Raw genomic sequence first — 17,441 nt, 5'->3', positions numbered from 1 at the left:
TACTAATCAGGCTTGACCCTGCTTAGCTTCCGAGATCATTGATTACTATAACTTTGTAATAGCTCTTAAAGTCAGGTAATGTAAGTCCTCCAACTATGTTCTTTTAAAAAGTTTTGCTATTCTAATTTCCTTTTCAGATGCAGGTTTCTTTTATAGATTGTTAAAATAAATTCCTAATAGTCTCCTTAATTAGATTTTTCTTCATCAGTTGCAAATACTGTCCTAGGTACTTTTTTTTTTTTTTAACTTTATTGATAATACTACAACTAATCTTTAAGAAACTCTCCCTTTTCAAGTTTTGGTGTAATATCAAAGAACACTTGCCATTATTTTAAAAGTCCAACTCTAAATTTGTATAACACTGAGTTTTCTTTATATTTTGATTAAAAGAGCGTGTCTGAACTACAACAGACTGAATGTAGTAGATGTGAGAAACCAGCCATAGTCTATTATACCAGGCTTTAAAAAGTTGTAAAATAGTTTCACTTTCTCACTATTTTCTCTTCTTGTTTTAGAAGTAGGATTATTTTTAAATGTTACTTGTGTTAACATGAAAAAGGTTTTTTTCCTAAATTTTGTTTTATTGATACAAACAACATAGGTTTACTGTCTTAAAAATTTTAAGTGTACAATATAATATTGTTAATTGCAAGTACAATGTTGTACAGTAGATCTCCAGAACTTATTCATCTTGCTTAACTGAAACTTTATGCCCATTGATTAGCAACTCCCCATTTCTCTCTTCCCCCAGCTTCTGTCAACCACCATTTCACTCTTTGATTCTATGAATTTGACTATTTTAGATACCTCTTATAAATGGAATCATCCTTGTGTAAATGGCTTATTTCATGTAGTAAATGTCCTAAAGGTTCAGCCATGTGGCCTCATATTGCAGAATTTATTTATTTTTTAATGCTGAATAGTAACTATTCTGTTTATGGATATATCAATATTTTTCTTTACTCATTTACCAACAATGGACATATGGGCTGTTGCCATATCTTGGTGGTTGTGAATAGTGCTGTAATGAATGTAAGAGTGCCAGTATCTCTTCCAGATCCTTATTTCAGTTCTTTGGATGAATACTCGGAAGTAGGATTCATATAGTAGTTTTATTTTTAATTTTTTTAGGAACCTCTTTTTCCATACTGGCTGCATCATGTTACATTTCTAACAATGTGCAAGGGTTCTAGTTTCTCCCCATCATAGAAGACTACATGTGTGGTTGATTTTCATTTCTGTGATTAGTGACATTGAGCATTTTTTCATATACCTATCAGCCATTTCTATGTCGTCTTTGGAGATATGTCCATTTAAGTCTTTGGCCTATTTTTTAATTGGTTGTTAGTTTTATTGCTATTGAGTTATAGAAGTTTCTTATATATTTTATAAATTCATTATCAGATATGTGGTTTGCAGATATTTTCTACCATCCTGTAGGTTTGCCTTTTCACTCAATTGATGTTTCCTTTGCTGTGCAGAAGTTTTTTAGTTTGCTATAGTTCCACTGGTTTATTTTTGCTTTCATTGCAAGTGCTTTGGTGTTATATACATGAAATCATCACCAAGACCAATGTCATAAGGCTTTTCTTTATGATATCTTTTAGGAATTTTACGGTTTCGGTTTGTACTTTTAAGTCTAATCCATTTTGAATTAATTTTTGTGTAGACTGTTGGATAAAGATCCAATTTTATTCTTTTGCATGTGACTGTCCAATTTTTCCAACACCATCTGTTAGAGACTATACTCTGTCCATATCGTATACTTGGAACCCTTGTTGAACATCAGTTGACCATGTATGTATGGATTTATTTCTAGGCTCTCTGTTTTACTGGTTTATGTCTTTATGCCAATTCTGTACTGTTTTAATTATTGTAGCTTTGTAATACACAAAAGGTCCTTAAATAACATCATTTTCTTATAATGTTTATAAGATGCCCTCAGAACTTAACTCTTGTTTATATCAATTAGCCTGTAGTAAAATTGGTTTTGTTATACGTTATTTCACTTAAAGTTGCAAACCCTGTTGACATTAAATGAGTATTTATGTGTTTAGAAATCAAGAAGTGTAATGCCTACAGCTTTGTTGTTCTTTCTTATGATTGATTTGGCTTTTTGGAGTCTTTCGTTCCATATGAATTAAAAGAATTTTTTTATATCTATAAAAATACCATTCTGATTTTGATAGGGATTGTTTTGAATTTGCAGATTACTTTGGGTTGTAGGGACATTTTAACAATATGAAGTCTTCCATTGCATAAACATAGGATGTCTTTCCATTTGTCTCTCTTAAAATTTCTTTAATTAGTTAGTATTTTGTAGTTTTAGTGTACATGTCTTTCACCTCTATAGTTATTTAACCCTTAACATTTTATTATTTTTGCTGTTATTGTAAATAGAATTGTTTTTCTGATTTCCTTTTCAAATTGTTCACTGTTAAGTGTGAAGAAATGCAATTGATTTTTGTATGTTAATTTTGTATCATTTGAATTCATTAGTTCTAAGAGGTTTTCTTTTCTTAATGGAGTCTAGTGTTTTCCTTATATTAGATTATGTTGTTTGCAAACAGGAAGAATTTTACTTCTTCCTTTCTGATTTGGATGCCTTTTATTTCTTTTTCTTGCCTAATTGCTCTGACTAAGACTTCCGGTACTATGCTGAATAGAAATGATAAGAGTAGGCATTCTTGCCTTGTTCCTGGTCTTAGAGAATAAACTGAATTTTTCACTATTGGGTATGACTTAGCTGTGGGTCTTATACATAGCCTTTATTTTTATGTTGAGGTACTTTCCTTCTAGTTTTTTGAGAGTTTTTATCATGAAAGGGTGTTGAATTTTCTGCATCTTTTAGAGAACATCATGTGATTTTTATTCTTTATTCTGTTAATGTAATGTATCACATTAATTGATTTTCTTAATTGACCCATCTTTGCATCCTACGATAAATCAGACTTGGTTGTTGTGTATGATCCTTTTAGTGTGCCTTCTAGTATTCTGTTGAGGATTTTTGCAACTATATTCATCCAGGAATATTGACCTGTGGTTTTCTTTTCTAGTGGTATATTTGTCTGGCTTTGGTGTCAGGGTAATGCAGGCCTCATAAAATAAGTTGGAAGTATCCCTGTCCAGTATTTTGGAAGAATTTGAGAAGGATTGGCATTAATTCTTTAAATGTTAGATGGAATTTACCAGTGAAGCCTTCTGGCCCTGGGCTTTTTTTTGTTGTTGTTGGGAGGTTTTTGATTACTGATTTAATCTCCATACTAGTTATAGGTCTCTTCAGAATTTCTCTTCATGAGTCAGTCTTTGTACGTTGTATATTTCTAAGAATTTATCCATTTCTTTTAGGTTATCCAATTTATTGGAGTGCAGTTGTTCCTAGTCACCTTTTATGATTCTTTGTATTTCTGTGATATCAGTTATAATATCTCCTCTTTAATTTCTGATTTTGAGTTTTCTGTTTCTTAGTAAGTCAGGCTGAAGATTTATCAATTTTGTTCATTTTTTTAAAACCCACTGTTATTTTTTCTATTTTATTATTCTCTGTTTCACTCATTTCTGCTCTAGTCTTTATTACTTAATTTTGGACTTAGTTTGTTCTTTTTCTAGTTTCTTGAGGTATAAAATCAGGTTGATTTGAGATCTTTTTTAAATGTAGGAATTTATCATTATAAGCATCCTTCTTACTAGTGCTTTTGCTGCATAAGTTTTGGTATGTTGTATTTTAGTTGTTTGTTTCAAGATATTTTCTAATTTTCCTTTTGATTTCTTTGACCCATTTGTTGTTCAAGAGCATGCTTAATTTCCACATATTTGTAAATTTTCGAGTCTTCCTTTCCCTATTGATTTCTAATTTCATTCCATTGTGGTCAGAAAAGATAGTTGGTATTTCAGTCTTAAATTTGTTAAGACTTTTTGTGACCTAACATGTCATCTATCTTGGTAAATGTTCCATGTACATTTGAGAAGAATGTATATTCTGCCCCTGTTTTTGGAATGTTTTATACATATCTGTTAGGTTCATTTGAGTATATCATATTGTTCAAGTCCTCAGTTTTCTTATAGATTTTCTGTCTGAGTGTTCTATCCATCATTGAAAGGATATTGAAGTGTCCTACTATTATTGTATTGCTGTTTACTTTTCCATTCAGTTCTGTCAATGTTTTCTTTATCAATTTAAGAAATAATAATTATAAATATATATGCCAAACATACATATTAGATATTATTATTATTTAGGTATTATTAGTATTATTATTTCTTCCTGGGGAATTTGCCCTTTACAATTTTTGTCTTTATTTCTTGTGACAGTTTTTGACTTAAAGTTTATTTTGTCTGATATAAGTTTAGCCACCTCTGCTCTCTTTTGTTTACCATTTGCATGGAATATCTTTTGCATCCTTTTATTTTCAATGTATGTCCTTACAAAGGCAAAGTGAGTTTCTTATAGACAGCAATAATTGTGACATTTTTAAAATTCATTCAGTCAGCCTTTGTCTTTTGATTGGGGAGTTTAATCTATTTACCCTTAATTATTGATAGGAAAGGATTTACTTTAGCCATTTTGTTGTTTTCTTTTAGTCTTATAATTCTTATGTCCATCTTTTCTTGTCTTGCTGTCTTCCCTTATGTTTTGTTGATATTTTGTATTGGAGTTTTGTTTCTCTTTTTTGTGTAACTTCTACAGATATTTTCCTTGTGGTTACCATGGAGCTTACATAAAATACAGATTTTAACAGTTTTTAAGATGAAAACAACTTCAGTTAAACAGCATACCAACACTCAACGCTCTTCCCCCACACTTTATCATCACAATTTACAGATATTTATGTTCTGCATCTATTAACATTTTTTAGATTTTTTTAATACTTTTTCTTTTCACAGTATTCTGTATTTGTCTATATATTTACCTATACCAACCAATTTTATACTTTTTTTTTTTTTTTGCTATTGTGTTGCTGTTTAGTGACCTTTCATTTCAACATACAGAACTCCCTTTAGTATTTCTGGTATGTAGGTCTAGTGGTAATAAACTTTCTCAGCTTTCATTTGTTTGGGAAAGACTATCCTTCATATTTGAAGGACAATTATAATATTCTTGGTTGGCAGTTTTTTCTTTTAGCATTTTGAATATTATCACTCCACTCCCTCTGGCCTTCAAGGTTTCTGCTGAGAGATCCACTTATAGTCTCATGGCAGTTCCTTGTGCTTGAAAAGTTGCCTTTTTCTTTTGCTTTCAACATATTCTCTTTGCTTTTACTTTTGACAGTTTGGTTATAATTTCTCTCTGTGAATTCTTTGAGTTCCTTTTCTTTGAGGTTCTTTGGGCTTCTTTGATCTAGATATCCATTTTCTTCAGATTTTTCAGCTGTTATTTCTTTGAATAAGCTTTCTGGTAATTTCTCTCTTCTATATGTATATTGGTCTTCTTGTTGGTGTCCCATATAGTCCCTTAAGTTTTCTCTCGTGATTGAATGATTTCTAAGACCTTTCTTACAGTTTGCTGATTCTTTTTTTGCTTGATCTAGTCTTTTGTTAAACCTCTCTAGTAAATTTTTTCAGTTATTCTTTAGCTCCATGAATTCTGTTTGGCACTTTTTAAAAAATATATTTTCTGTCTCTGTTGAAATTCCTCTTTGTTCATCCATTGTTCTGTTAACCCTAGTGAACATCTTTCTAATGGTTACTTCGAATTATCTGTCTGGTAAATCATGTATCTCTGTTTCATTAGGGTCTGTTTCGGAGATTTATCTTCTTTGTTTGAAACATATTTGCTCGTTTCTTCATCTTTATTAACTCTCTGTGTTGGTGACTGTGTGTTAGAAAAAGCAGCCACCTCTGGCAGTCTTTGCAAAATGGCCTCATATATTCAAAGGCCCCCACCAGTCAGCCATGCCAGAGAAATCTGCTAGTCTCTGAAACTTTATGCTTCCTTTGTTCTTTGCAGCCCCCAGGTGTCTAGGGTATGGTGGTTTCCCTCAGTGCACTTCAGCAGGTGAGACTGAAGGAGTAGTTCATCAGGTGGCCCCTTGAAAAGTTAGTTCCAACTCTTTTCCTCCCTAGGGAGCAGAGGTTTTTTTTTGTTTTGTTTTGTATGGGTTTTTTTGTCCACATGCTCTGAGGCAGGGGCAGGCCTGTGTCAGCTGCCAACCTAAACCTTTCTGTTTTCACTAGCTCTCTGCTGGCTAGATTATGCCAGGTCTTATTAATGCCGCCATGAAAGGCAAGACAGACCTCCCCCAAACACACCTTTAGATAGTTCCCAGAAATTTTGGACATTGCAGGTGTGGACTGTTTCCCTCCTCAGGGATAAGTTGGGAGCTGGGATTTATTGTCGTCTTGCTCTGTGCTAAGCCAGAGGAAGGGGCTGTGGCAACTGTCTAGCTAAATCTTTGTTTCTATTCTCACTAGCCCCAGTCAGCTAGATTTTTTTCTAGGTCCCGTCAGCTCTCTGAGACAGGCAAGACAGAAGCCATTACTTCGGGTAGCCCCAGTAGAAGTTGTTCAATTGGACATGTGGACCAACTCTTTATTTTCCCAGGAAAAAGCTGTGAGCTGGAATTTTCCTTCTGTTCATTCTTTGCTGAGCTATGGGGAGGAGCTGTGTTGACTACCAGTCTAAGCCATTGTCTCTGTTCTTTCCCAGATGGTGAGATTATGCTCATTTGCTACCAGTCTAAGCCATTGTCTCTGTTCTTTCCCAGATGGTGAGATTATGCTCAATCTTCCAAGATTGGCAAGACAGGAGCCAGTCCTCTGTTTGTAGCATTGTTAGCCTCTTAGAAACTTTTGTATTTCACTTTTAAGAGATTAAAGAAAGCTTTAAGGAGATCGCCTGTATAACTTTGGATAACAGCGCTTGAAATGATTATTCCAAAGCTAAAGTAAAAGAAACTATCCATAAAAATTATTCTAGTTGGTAAATTAGTTTTTTATAGGGATAATAGTTAGCAATTCCAAACTATTCTATGTATATTGTAGGACTGAACAAAGCACTAAATTAGTTGTATGAAATGATACCAGGTTTCTCACTGTCAGACAAAGTTACAAATAAGGAGAAGACTAGAGTGAACCACTCTGTGTTTGATTATAGTCATATTTTTCTGTATGTAAAAACTTGCATATATATAAAGAAATATATAGAGATAGGTGTGTGTATATAGGTTAGTATAGGTACATAATATTTTCTACCATGCTCGCTGAGAGGACTTAAAAGCAGTTGACACCACACTAGCAATAAGCATCTTGTTTTCTAAATACTATTCTCTAATAAAATGAAACAGGAGTCCCTGGAAAAATGGCTAATTCTAGGGCAAGGACAGCAAAAGTACTGTATGACCCTGTAGACTGTCTTGTTGTAGTGCCAGAAACTGGATGTCCAGTTATTCCAGCACCATTTGTTGAAAAGACCTTCTGTTCTCCATTGGGTTGCCTTTGTTCCTTCATTAAAGATCACTTGATTTATGTGGGTATTTTTCTGGGCTCTCTACTGTTACATTGGTCTATTTTCTATTTGTTTGCCAATACCACTCTGCCTTCATTATTGTATATAAGAAGTCTTGAAGTTGGATGTCAGTCCTTCAACTTAGTTCTTATCCTTCAATATTGAGTAGGAAATTGTGGATATTTTGCCTTTCCATCTAGTCTTTAGAATCAGTCTGCTGCTATCTCTGAAATAATTTGCTGTGATTTTGATAGAGATTGTGTTGACTTTGTGAATCAAGTTGGGAAGAACTGACAACTTGGCAGTGTTGAGCCTTTCTATCGATGAACTTAGAATATCTTCCTATTTAGGTCTTTTTGTAAATCAAAATTTAGTATTTTTCCTCGTGTAGCTCTCATACATATTTTGTTAGACTTATTTATTTTTTGTTACTAATGCAAATGGTATAGTGGTTTTAATTCCAAATTCCACTTGTTAATTGCTAGTATGTAGGAAAGCAATAGATTTTTATATATTAACATTGTATTCTACAACCTTTCTATAATCGCTTATTTCCACAAGTTTTTTTAAGCTGGTTCTTTTAAATTTTCTGTAGAGCCAGTTGTGTTATCTGTGAACAAAGGCAGTTGTATTTTTTTCTTCCCAATGTGTATATCTTTTATTTCCTTTTCTTGTCTTACTGCATGCATTAGGTAAGATTTCCAGTATGATTTTGAAAAAGAGTGGTGAGAGGGGATGACCTTCTCTTGTTTTGATCTTAGCAGGAGAGCTTGTTGCTTACCAGCAAGTATGTTAGTTGTAGTTTTTTTTGTAGGTGTTGTTTGTCAAGTTGAGGAAATTCCCCTCTATTCCTAGTTTGCTAAGAGTTTTTATCATGAATGGGTGTTGGGTTTTATTAAATTATTTTTCTACATCTATTGATAGGATCATGTGATTTTTCTTATTTAGCCTCTTAATGTGATAGATTACATTAATATTCAAATGTTGATCCATCCTTGCATACATGGAAATAAATTACACTTAGCTGTATTGTATAATTCTTTCGGATAAGATTTGCTAACATTTTTTTTTTGAGACTTTTTACACCTATGTTCATGAGAGATTGGACTGTTGTTTTATTTTCTTGTTATATCTTTCTCTGGTGTTAGTATTAGGTTGATGCTGGCCTCTTAGGAAGTATTCTCTCTGCTTCTATTTCCAGAAGATATTATAGAGAATTTATATAATTTCTTAAATGTTCGGTAGAATTCACCAGTGAACCCATCTGAACTTGTTTCTTTCTGATTTTTGATAGTTATTAGTTATCAGTTCAATTTCTTTAATAGATATAGGCCTATTCAGACTGTCTCGTTCTTTTTAGTTGATTTGCTTGGACTAATTAAAGCTGATGGTTTAATATTAGATTATGTTATCTTTTATTACATTTTTAGAATTCATAAAATAGTTTCAGAATACTCTATGATAAATAATCTTGAATTTGTATATACTCTTATGAGATACTAATAAACATAACTGTTTCTTTCCAGCCTAGTGTGTTAATCGTAACCTACAAGGAACCTGCAAAATCATCTTCTCAGTTTGGATCCTACAAGGAAGCCGAATGGAGACCAGATAGTACAATGATAGCTGTGTCAGTAAGTAGATTTTTCAACTTTAATAGTCTTTTCTTATGAAATCATTAGATTGCATTTAAACTTGATTCTTATCGTTGACTTCCTTTCAATCTTTCACACCCATTAGCATTTATCTTCTGTGATAGGAATTGCTGTATCAAATCTTCTATTCAGTTATTCCTACTATATCTTCCTTCTTAATTCTTCTACTGCTCATTTCTAAAAGTAGTGTCTATATCCTTTTCTGTTTATTCTTCTCACTTTACAGTTTTTTCCTTGAATTCTAATCCAATTTTTAAGCTTTCCTCTATAATTCGCAGTCTTCCCAGATTTAAGTCCTGCCCTTCATTCCCAAGGATGTCCCACAAAAATGATAAACTTTATGTGTTTATATAATACTAAATTCTCGTCTGCATTTGGATCTATTTCTGCATTTCTTCTCTTTTCCTTTAATATACATAGATCTGGTTAATTTTACCTTTTCAATTTATGTTTTGTCTCTGTCATCTCTTGAACTGTCACCATCACCTAATTTGAATTATCAATAATATATACGTAGGTACTTTTATAACCAGTTTACATGGATCATCTCATTTAATCTTTAAATCAACACTTTGGAGTAGATAATACTCTTCTTCATAATAGATGAGTATATTGAGGTTCTGAGAAATTAAGTTTTATCCAAAGTTACACAGATAGTATATAACGAAGAGAAGGGATTTAAACTTAGGTACTCAGATTCCATTTACTGTACTCTTAACTACCACATTGACTTATCTGTTTTTTGTTTTTTGGTAGTCCATCCTACATAATATTCATTGGGTTAATCATCTGAAAATGCACCACCTGGTCAAAAATATTGAATAGTTTTTCACTTTCTGCAGCAAGAGTCTTACAGACTACCAGCTGTTCACCAGATCTACCCTGTTGCCTGTTTGTTTATGGACTATGAACTAAGAGTAGTTTTATGAAACTACTTTCAAAAAAATCAAAGAGGAATAATATTTTTGACACTTGAAAATTACATGAAATTTAAGTTTCATTGTTCATAAATAATGTTTCTTGGTATATGAAAATGCTAATTTATTTACCTACTGTCTATGGTTGCTTTCAGGCTGTAACAGCTGACTTGAGTAGTCCTGCCAGTGACCTTATGTGGCAGTTCCACTCTTGACTCTCCTGCTCACTACACTATAAGTTACAGTAACACATTTATACATTTAGTGTTTCAAGTGCCATGCATATCTCCATACTGTTACATTTTATATTATTTTTATTACTAATGCTATTTGTATTATTTTATTACTAATACTATTATGTCAAAAGAACAATAGACTTTGAATATCATGCTTTTAAAGCACTTTGGCATGTGGATTATTTTAATATTGAATTAGATGGCAAAATGTTGTGTTTATTATGCAGTTACTATAGTGAAGCTACAAGAATACAATATAAGTTGACATTATCTTACTTAGTTAAGTATTACCACTATTCCCAACTCACTGAAATTAATAGTTGGAAAAATTAGAAAATTTAAAAGGGAATATCTTATCATACTAGAATTTCTTCACAAAAAATAGTAAATGAAAATGAAGGTGCAACCAAAGTAAGTTGGCTTCGTTCTTGATGAATTGACAAATGTTAAATATAGTACTGCTCAGTTTATTTGAATAGTCAGTGCAGAGTGTGAAATGACTGAGAATTACTCCCTATGATATTGCACGTGTGGAACAACTTCAAATGTAAAGATTTTCAAAGAAATTGAGAAAACACTAATTTAGTAAAACCTGAAGTAGAATCCACGAAGACGTGTTTTAACTTATGATGGTAAAAATATGTGTGGATCAGAAAAACGCTTCTTTAGTTGGACAGATTTATAAAGCTTATGCACATGTAAGCATTTAAAATCTGTGGTAACTTTAAGTTTTTGTCAGAAAAAAGCTGAATATCCTGACTTGCCCAAACCCACAGCTGTTTGATGGTTTAGCAGTCAGTAGTAAGGGTTTATCGTGAATTTTTTGAGTTCAGGGCTGAGATAGAAATTTTTTGAACTTCAAGAACCACCCTCAGCCACTTATTAGACACTGAATAACTTTGAAAGATAGCTTTTGCTGCATATTTGTTAATGTTACCTAATGAATCATTCTAAAACTATAAAGCAAAACAGTGCTTATATATGAAATTTATATATGGTAAAGTTATTTCGATGACAGCTGATGTTGTTTGAATCATAGTCATGTCAGGCTGTTTTTTTTTTTAATATTTATACTGCTATCAAAAGCTAAGACAAAAGAAATAAGATCTCTATTTCCAACGAAAATTAGCAGTAGATATATTCTATTAGCTCAAACTATACCATTTTTCAGACCTTGAAGCAAATTGCAAAATAAGTTTCCAAATTTCAAAATCTATTTAATTGTGCAAATGAGGAGCATTCCACATAACCTATAACCTTCAGCTGGAAGTGATTAATCTACAATGTATGAACATATTAAAAGGCAAACAGAAGAATCTAGTAGACTTCTATAATTACCTACCAAGTGCTGCATTTATTCAATTAAAATTAAATGCTCATGGATTGATATCAGTATTTGGCAGTACTTGTGTGAAAAGGCATTTTCAAATATGAAGTAGGTAAAATCTCATTACAGACCAGCATTAGTAGAGGAAACCTGGCAATCAATTTTGATGATAGGGGACACTAACTTTAAACCCCGATTAAGCCAGAATGTTATCCTCTTAAGAAGAATTTCATTATCTTTCATGGATGTATATTACAAGGAAAGAGTACTCAGCTTTCATTACTATTATATTTAGAATTTGGTAACAATAAAATTTATGAAAGTTGTTTTTTTCTCTGTATTATTCCTTTTTTGTTTATCTTTATTTCTGATGCTTTGACATCTTGGGCCCTTGCTGACTCTAGAGACTGCCCCTCTCAGGGCTAGCCAGTCCCCAGAGATAGTAAACGACTCATCTGCTAGTGTATCTTTCATATACAAGCCAACAAATCCATAGCTCAAACCTCCAACGACCTCCATTATGGAGCTTTTATACTTTGTGCCACTATTCTCCTGCACTAATCACCCCAAGGCTAGGTACCGGATAACTAGAGACAGTCCTTACACCCCAGTAAAGAGGAAAGAGAAGATAATAAAAACAATTGACTGTTTTGTCCTGTCTTGTATTCTTGGTTTTTTTTTTATTCGTTATTTGCAAACCTCCTGAATTTGTCCTCCAAGTCTCTATTGACTTTCAGTAATGCTTTTATCTTTATGTTCTGTATCATGAGATTGTTTCTATTTAATCTTCTGGAATAAAAAGTTCAGTTCCAATAAAGGATTATTCTTTAGCAGTTCATCTGTTGAATTTTTTAATTAGGAAATACTTAGCTCTGGAAAGTCTTCTTTATGTTCTAATAGTATTTCCTGAAAGTCCTGAATATTTTTTCCTTAGTTTACTTGCACTCCTCTTTCTCATCTATGTGGCTTATTAGTAGGATCTATATATTTTAGCTATTTAGTTTGGTCTTTCATTATAGTTACTGAGCTTTTTCTGTAAATTATATTTTCCTTTGTTGTGTTCTCTTAGCCACCTATAGAGATCAGGGTTTCATGTGGGTCTCCATGGTAATGCAAACCAATACATGTTAGCTAAAATGTCAGTTTGCAGAGGCAAACAGCTCATAAACTCTTATCCTCTGTTGAAATTTAGGATGAGTCTCCTCTACTCTCAGTTGTTTTCGCCGAGTAGAAGGACGTTAAGCTGAAGGCTTCTTCAGACTATGAGGTCTGGAAGCAATTCAGTTTACCAGTGCAACCACTGTTCTAGGCTTGCCGAAATCATCAGGGTTATGTGGGCAGCCCTGTCAAGGTCCACTTCTGGAGCAGTCACATTTAGCCCTTTTCTGAGGGGAATCATGGGTTTCCACTTTTTTAGGTTATTTAGGTAACTGAAATCCCAGGTCTTGGCGCAGAGCCTCAAGGGACCCTCTGCCTAGTCCTTCAGCACCTAATCTCTCCCAAGAGAACTCAGGCGATCTTGATGACTCTACCAGCATCCCCCAGGCCTATCTAGCACATGTTTTGGTAGTTGTACTCTGAGAGAAGGAGAAGGTTTGGAATGTGGGCTCAGTCTTTCCAACTTACCCGAATCCAGAAGCTAACTTAAAGTATACTATTTCTTCCTGTTCAACTTTTTATTTGCCTCTGCCTGCAAGAGGTTATTTTTTTTTCATTTCTTACATTATAATGTAGACTAATTCAGATGGAGAATTGTTAGTTATATGGTAATAATTTAGAAAGGTCACTGATTTTTTTTGTATTAATAAGGCAATCACTCTTCTTAGCAAATAACCATTTATAATAAAAGATAATCTATCAAGGTGCATTTGACAATAACGTTAAAGAATTGTATATTATGGAAGGGTACTGGATAAGTGAACTTTCTTGGTAACCAAAGTATAATTGGATTCTGAAGCTTTACTAATTTTGACGGTCCTTTTCCTCAGATGTATTGTACATTTTCTTAGCTTCTTCCATGAAGTATATTAATTATGAATTAACTATTTACTTGAGGATTCAGAGTTACAGCAATAAAGGTTTTTGTTGTCTACGATGTGCTAGGCACTATTGTGAGTGCTTTATGTGTATTAAAATTAATTTATTCTTTGTAACCCTCCTCTACATATAGGTAATTTTATTATTTCTGTCGTACAGTTGAGCAAAGAGGGATTAAATAATCCACCCAAGATTACATAGATACTGTGTACCTTAGATAACATTCCTGGTAGAATTCTAACCCATGAAGCCTGGTTCTAGAGTTCTAAAGTCTTACTAATATTGCTTTACCGCTGTTCACTATTAGCATGGTTGTTTAATCTTACTAGCTATTGTGAAATAAAGCTGAATCTAGGAGGTACTTTGAAACTTGATTTTATAAAGTCATTGATTGAATGTTTAGGCAAAGATATAAAATTGTATGATCTGTACAACAATACATCATAACTTTTTCTGCAAATTATTAAGTAAAAGCCAAACTAGCTATGTAATTTTCTTACTGTGTGAACTTCCCACCCAAGTATCATCACTGTGTACTCTGACATGTCAGTTATATACAAAACTTTATTTCTGTATCACCAACAGAATCATAGTCACCTTTTTATCAATTTGTACCTTTAAAAATAAATCTCACTGACACTTTTTTAATGGAGTATGGGAAAGAAAATTCTTTACCGTTTTAAGAATTGGTTCATAGTGTTTGAGAGAATGTTATCTCATTATCAGAAGTAGAATATCATTTTTATAGACTTGATACCAGGCCATAATTATCTTTAATGTTTTTCTAAATTTTAGACAATAGATATCCAGGTGCAAGGAACATTAAAATGAATTTTAAGTACTGTCTCAGTTTTAAGACTGTATCGATGTGTTTGTGTATCTGTAAGTATTTTTATTGTTACCTTGCTTATAATAGGAAAACAACTCTGGAGTCCTTGGATTCTTAATTCCCATCTCAACATCAATATATTGCTAAGTCTTGTCTCTACTGCCATCCTCTTCTTTTTATTCTCACGCTGTTACCTTGGTGTAGGCTATTTTATATTTTGTCTAGATTGCCTGGAACTCCAACTTTAGCTATATTTTTGTCCACTTGAAATGCATCTTAACTATGCATAGCTAAGTCATGGTTTTTATGTTATTCTTATTTAATACCTTTCATTGGCTTCCATTTGTATCTGAAATGTGTTCAAACTGCTTATCCTAGTATTCAGGGCCTCATATGATCTGGCCTAAACCTGCCATTCCAACTTTGTTTTCCACTGCTACCTTTAATATTCATCTTCACACCCAGCTAAATGGAAGGAAGTATAGTCTGTTTTGCCGCAACCTGAGAGTTAGTGTAACATGAATTGGAATGTAATTTATTTGAGAATAAGGGAAAGGTGTCAGTTTAATTTAGAGTTTTTGTTGTTTCATTGTAATTTTTTTCCTCCCAGCATGTTCATATATTGAGTCACCAGTTAACAGCTGAAAGCAGAGTATTGTAATAGAGTGGAATATAGCAAGTTGCAGAGGAATGCAGTACTACTGTACACAGTACCCATTCATCGCGTTTTTTCCTTTTGTCTTGCTGTGACCAAACTCTTTTGGAAGTGATTATTATGTGATTCTCCTGGATCACTGAATTTTGCTCTTGTCTCCATAACATGGCATCTTTAACTGTTCCTTAAATTATACTATTTTTGTTAGGATTGTTATTTTTCATGTTTATTCTGTATTGAATCATTATCTTCAATTCTTGGTGGCTCAAAAAACATAACTTGTGTACTCTCATTCTGTGATTTGCTCTGGGTTTGGTCAAGCAGTTTTTCTACTGTTTTCGCCTGCAATCACTGATATTGCTACAGTCATCTGACAAATCCACTGATTCTTGATAGTCTAAGATGCCCTCAGTTACATGTCTGGTAGTTGGTGGGAGCTGTCCGCCTTGGTTTTCTTTGTGACCTTTTATTCTCCAGTAGGCTAGATGAGGCTTTTTTATGTTATGGTAGAAGCTTTTCAAGAGAGCAAAAGTTTCCTCTATAAGTCCAGTCACTTCTTCCATTTATTTTTTCCAAGTAGTTTATTGAAGTACAATGGATAACAGTTGTAACAAACTGCACATATTTGAAGTGTACCATTGGATAAGTTTTGAAACTGTCGCTACAATCAAGAGAGTGAACAGATCTATCATCCCCACAAGTTTTCTTGCACCCTTTTGTAATTCCTCCTTTCTGCTATGATCCATCTCCCTTTTTGTATTCTCTATTCTGTTCCATGATGTATTTGTCTATGTCAGTACAGCATCATTTTGATTACTGGCGCTTCATAATTTTGAAGTCACATACTGTTAGTTTTCCAACTTTTTTCTTTGTTTTCAAAGTTGCTTTACTTTTCTAGGATCTTTTATTTCCATACAAATTTTAGAATCACCTTGTCAGTTTCAACAAAAATGTCTACCAAGATTTCGATTGGGATTGTGTTGAATCTGCGGATCATTTGGAGTGAGTTGTCATCTTGGCAATACTGAATCTTCAGACCTATAAACAAGATATATCATTTCATTTATTTAGATATTTTCAATTCCAGCAGTGTTTTGTTATCATTATCTAGGTATTTCACATCATTTGTCATATTTATCCCTACTTCATTTTTTTGATGCTATTGAAAACAATAATTTTCTGATTGTTCATTACTAGTATTAGAAATGCAGGTGATTTTTCTATATTGACCTTGTATCTTGCAACCATGCTAAACTCACTTATTCTAGTAGGGTTTTTTGGTAGATTTCATCACATTTTCTTCATAGACGTTGATGACAAAAGACAGTTTGACTTTTTGCTTTTCAATCGACATACCTTTTATTGACTTTTCTTATCTGATTTTACTAAACTGTCCAGTACAATGTCGAATAGGAGGAAAGCATTCAGTCTTTTACCATTAAGCATGATGTTATTATAAGTATTTTGTAGATCTCTTTTTCAAGTTGTGGAATTTCCCCCTCTCTTGCAAATTTGCTGACAGTTTTTAATCAGAAGTGTTATTTGGATTTTGCCAGTGCCTTTTCAGCATTTATTGAGACTATCATAGTTTTTCCTTTTTAGTTTCTTGATATGATTAATTACATTTATTCATTTTAAATGTTAACCCCATTTACTTGTCATTATTATCCAAATTATATGTTATTAGATTTAATTTGCTAAAATTTTATTTAGACATTTGACATCTATGTTAATAAGGGATATTGGCCTGTGGTTTCTTATAATGTCTTTGTCTGGTTTTGGTATGAGGAAAATGCTGGCCTCATAAAATGAGATGGGAAGTGTTCTCTCCTCTTTGGTTTTCTAGAAGATATTGTGTTAAATTGATATTATTTCTTTTTTAAATATTTGGTAGAATTCATCAGTGATGCCATCTGTGGCTAGTTTTCTTCGTAGTTAGAATTTTAATTGAAATTTCAATTTCTTTAAAAGATATAGGCCTATGCAGGATACTTATTTCTTTTCAGTGAACTGTTAGTTTGTGTCTTCAAGGAATTTGTCCATTTCATCCAAGTTGTCAACTTATTGTCATATAAAGTTATTCATAGTATTCCTTTATTATTTTAATATCTGTAGAATCTGTAGTGATGTCAGCTCTCTCATTTCTGATAGTAGTTATCTTTATTTCCTGGTCAGTATGACTAGAGGTAGTTTTCTTGAATAATTTTCTCACATGCATTTGTTATCAATTTTATTGATCTTTAAAAAAAAAAATCCCAGATTTTAGTTTCAGTGATTTTAATTTTCTATTTCATTGATTTCCCTCTGCTCTCTATTATCTTCTCTATTTTTTTTTTTTTTT

General features: G+C 32.8%; 1 protein-coding gene across 5 annotated transcripts in view; it reads left to right on the top strand.

Annotated features, from left to right (window-relative positions):
* RIC1 (RIC1 homolog, RAB6A GEF complex partner 1) overlaps positions 1-17,441 on the top strand; it is an 89,732-nt gene that overhangs the window by 11,561 nt on the left and 60,730 nt on the right. For all 5 annotated transcript variants that reach the window (XM_011376639.2, XM_023521274.1, XM_011376641.2 and 2 more), the window contains exon 2: positions 8,971-9,078. In XM_011376639.2, coding sequence (XP_011374941.1) covers positions 8,971-9,078 — 108 coding nt within the window. The remainder of the gene's footprint in view (positions 1-8,970; positions 9,079-17,441) is intronic.

Source organism: Pteropus vampyrus, unplaced genomic scaffold (assembly GCF_000151845.1).
Source record: "Pteropus vampyrus isolate Shadow unplaced genomic scaffold, Pvam_2.0 Scaffold301, whole genome shotgun sequence".
Lineage (NCBI taxonomy): Eukaryota > Metazoa > Chordata > Mammalia > Chiroptera > Pteropodidae > Pteropus > Pteropus vampyrus.
The sequence above is the reverse complement of the archived record's forward strand: the minus strand, read 5'-3'. Positions and strand labels throughout refer to the sequence as shown.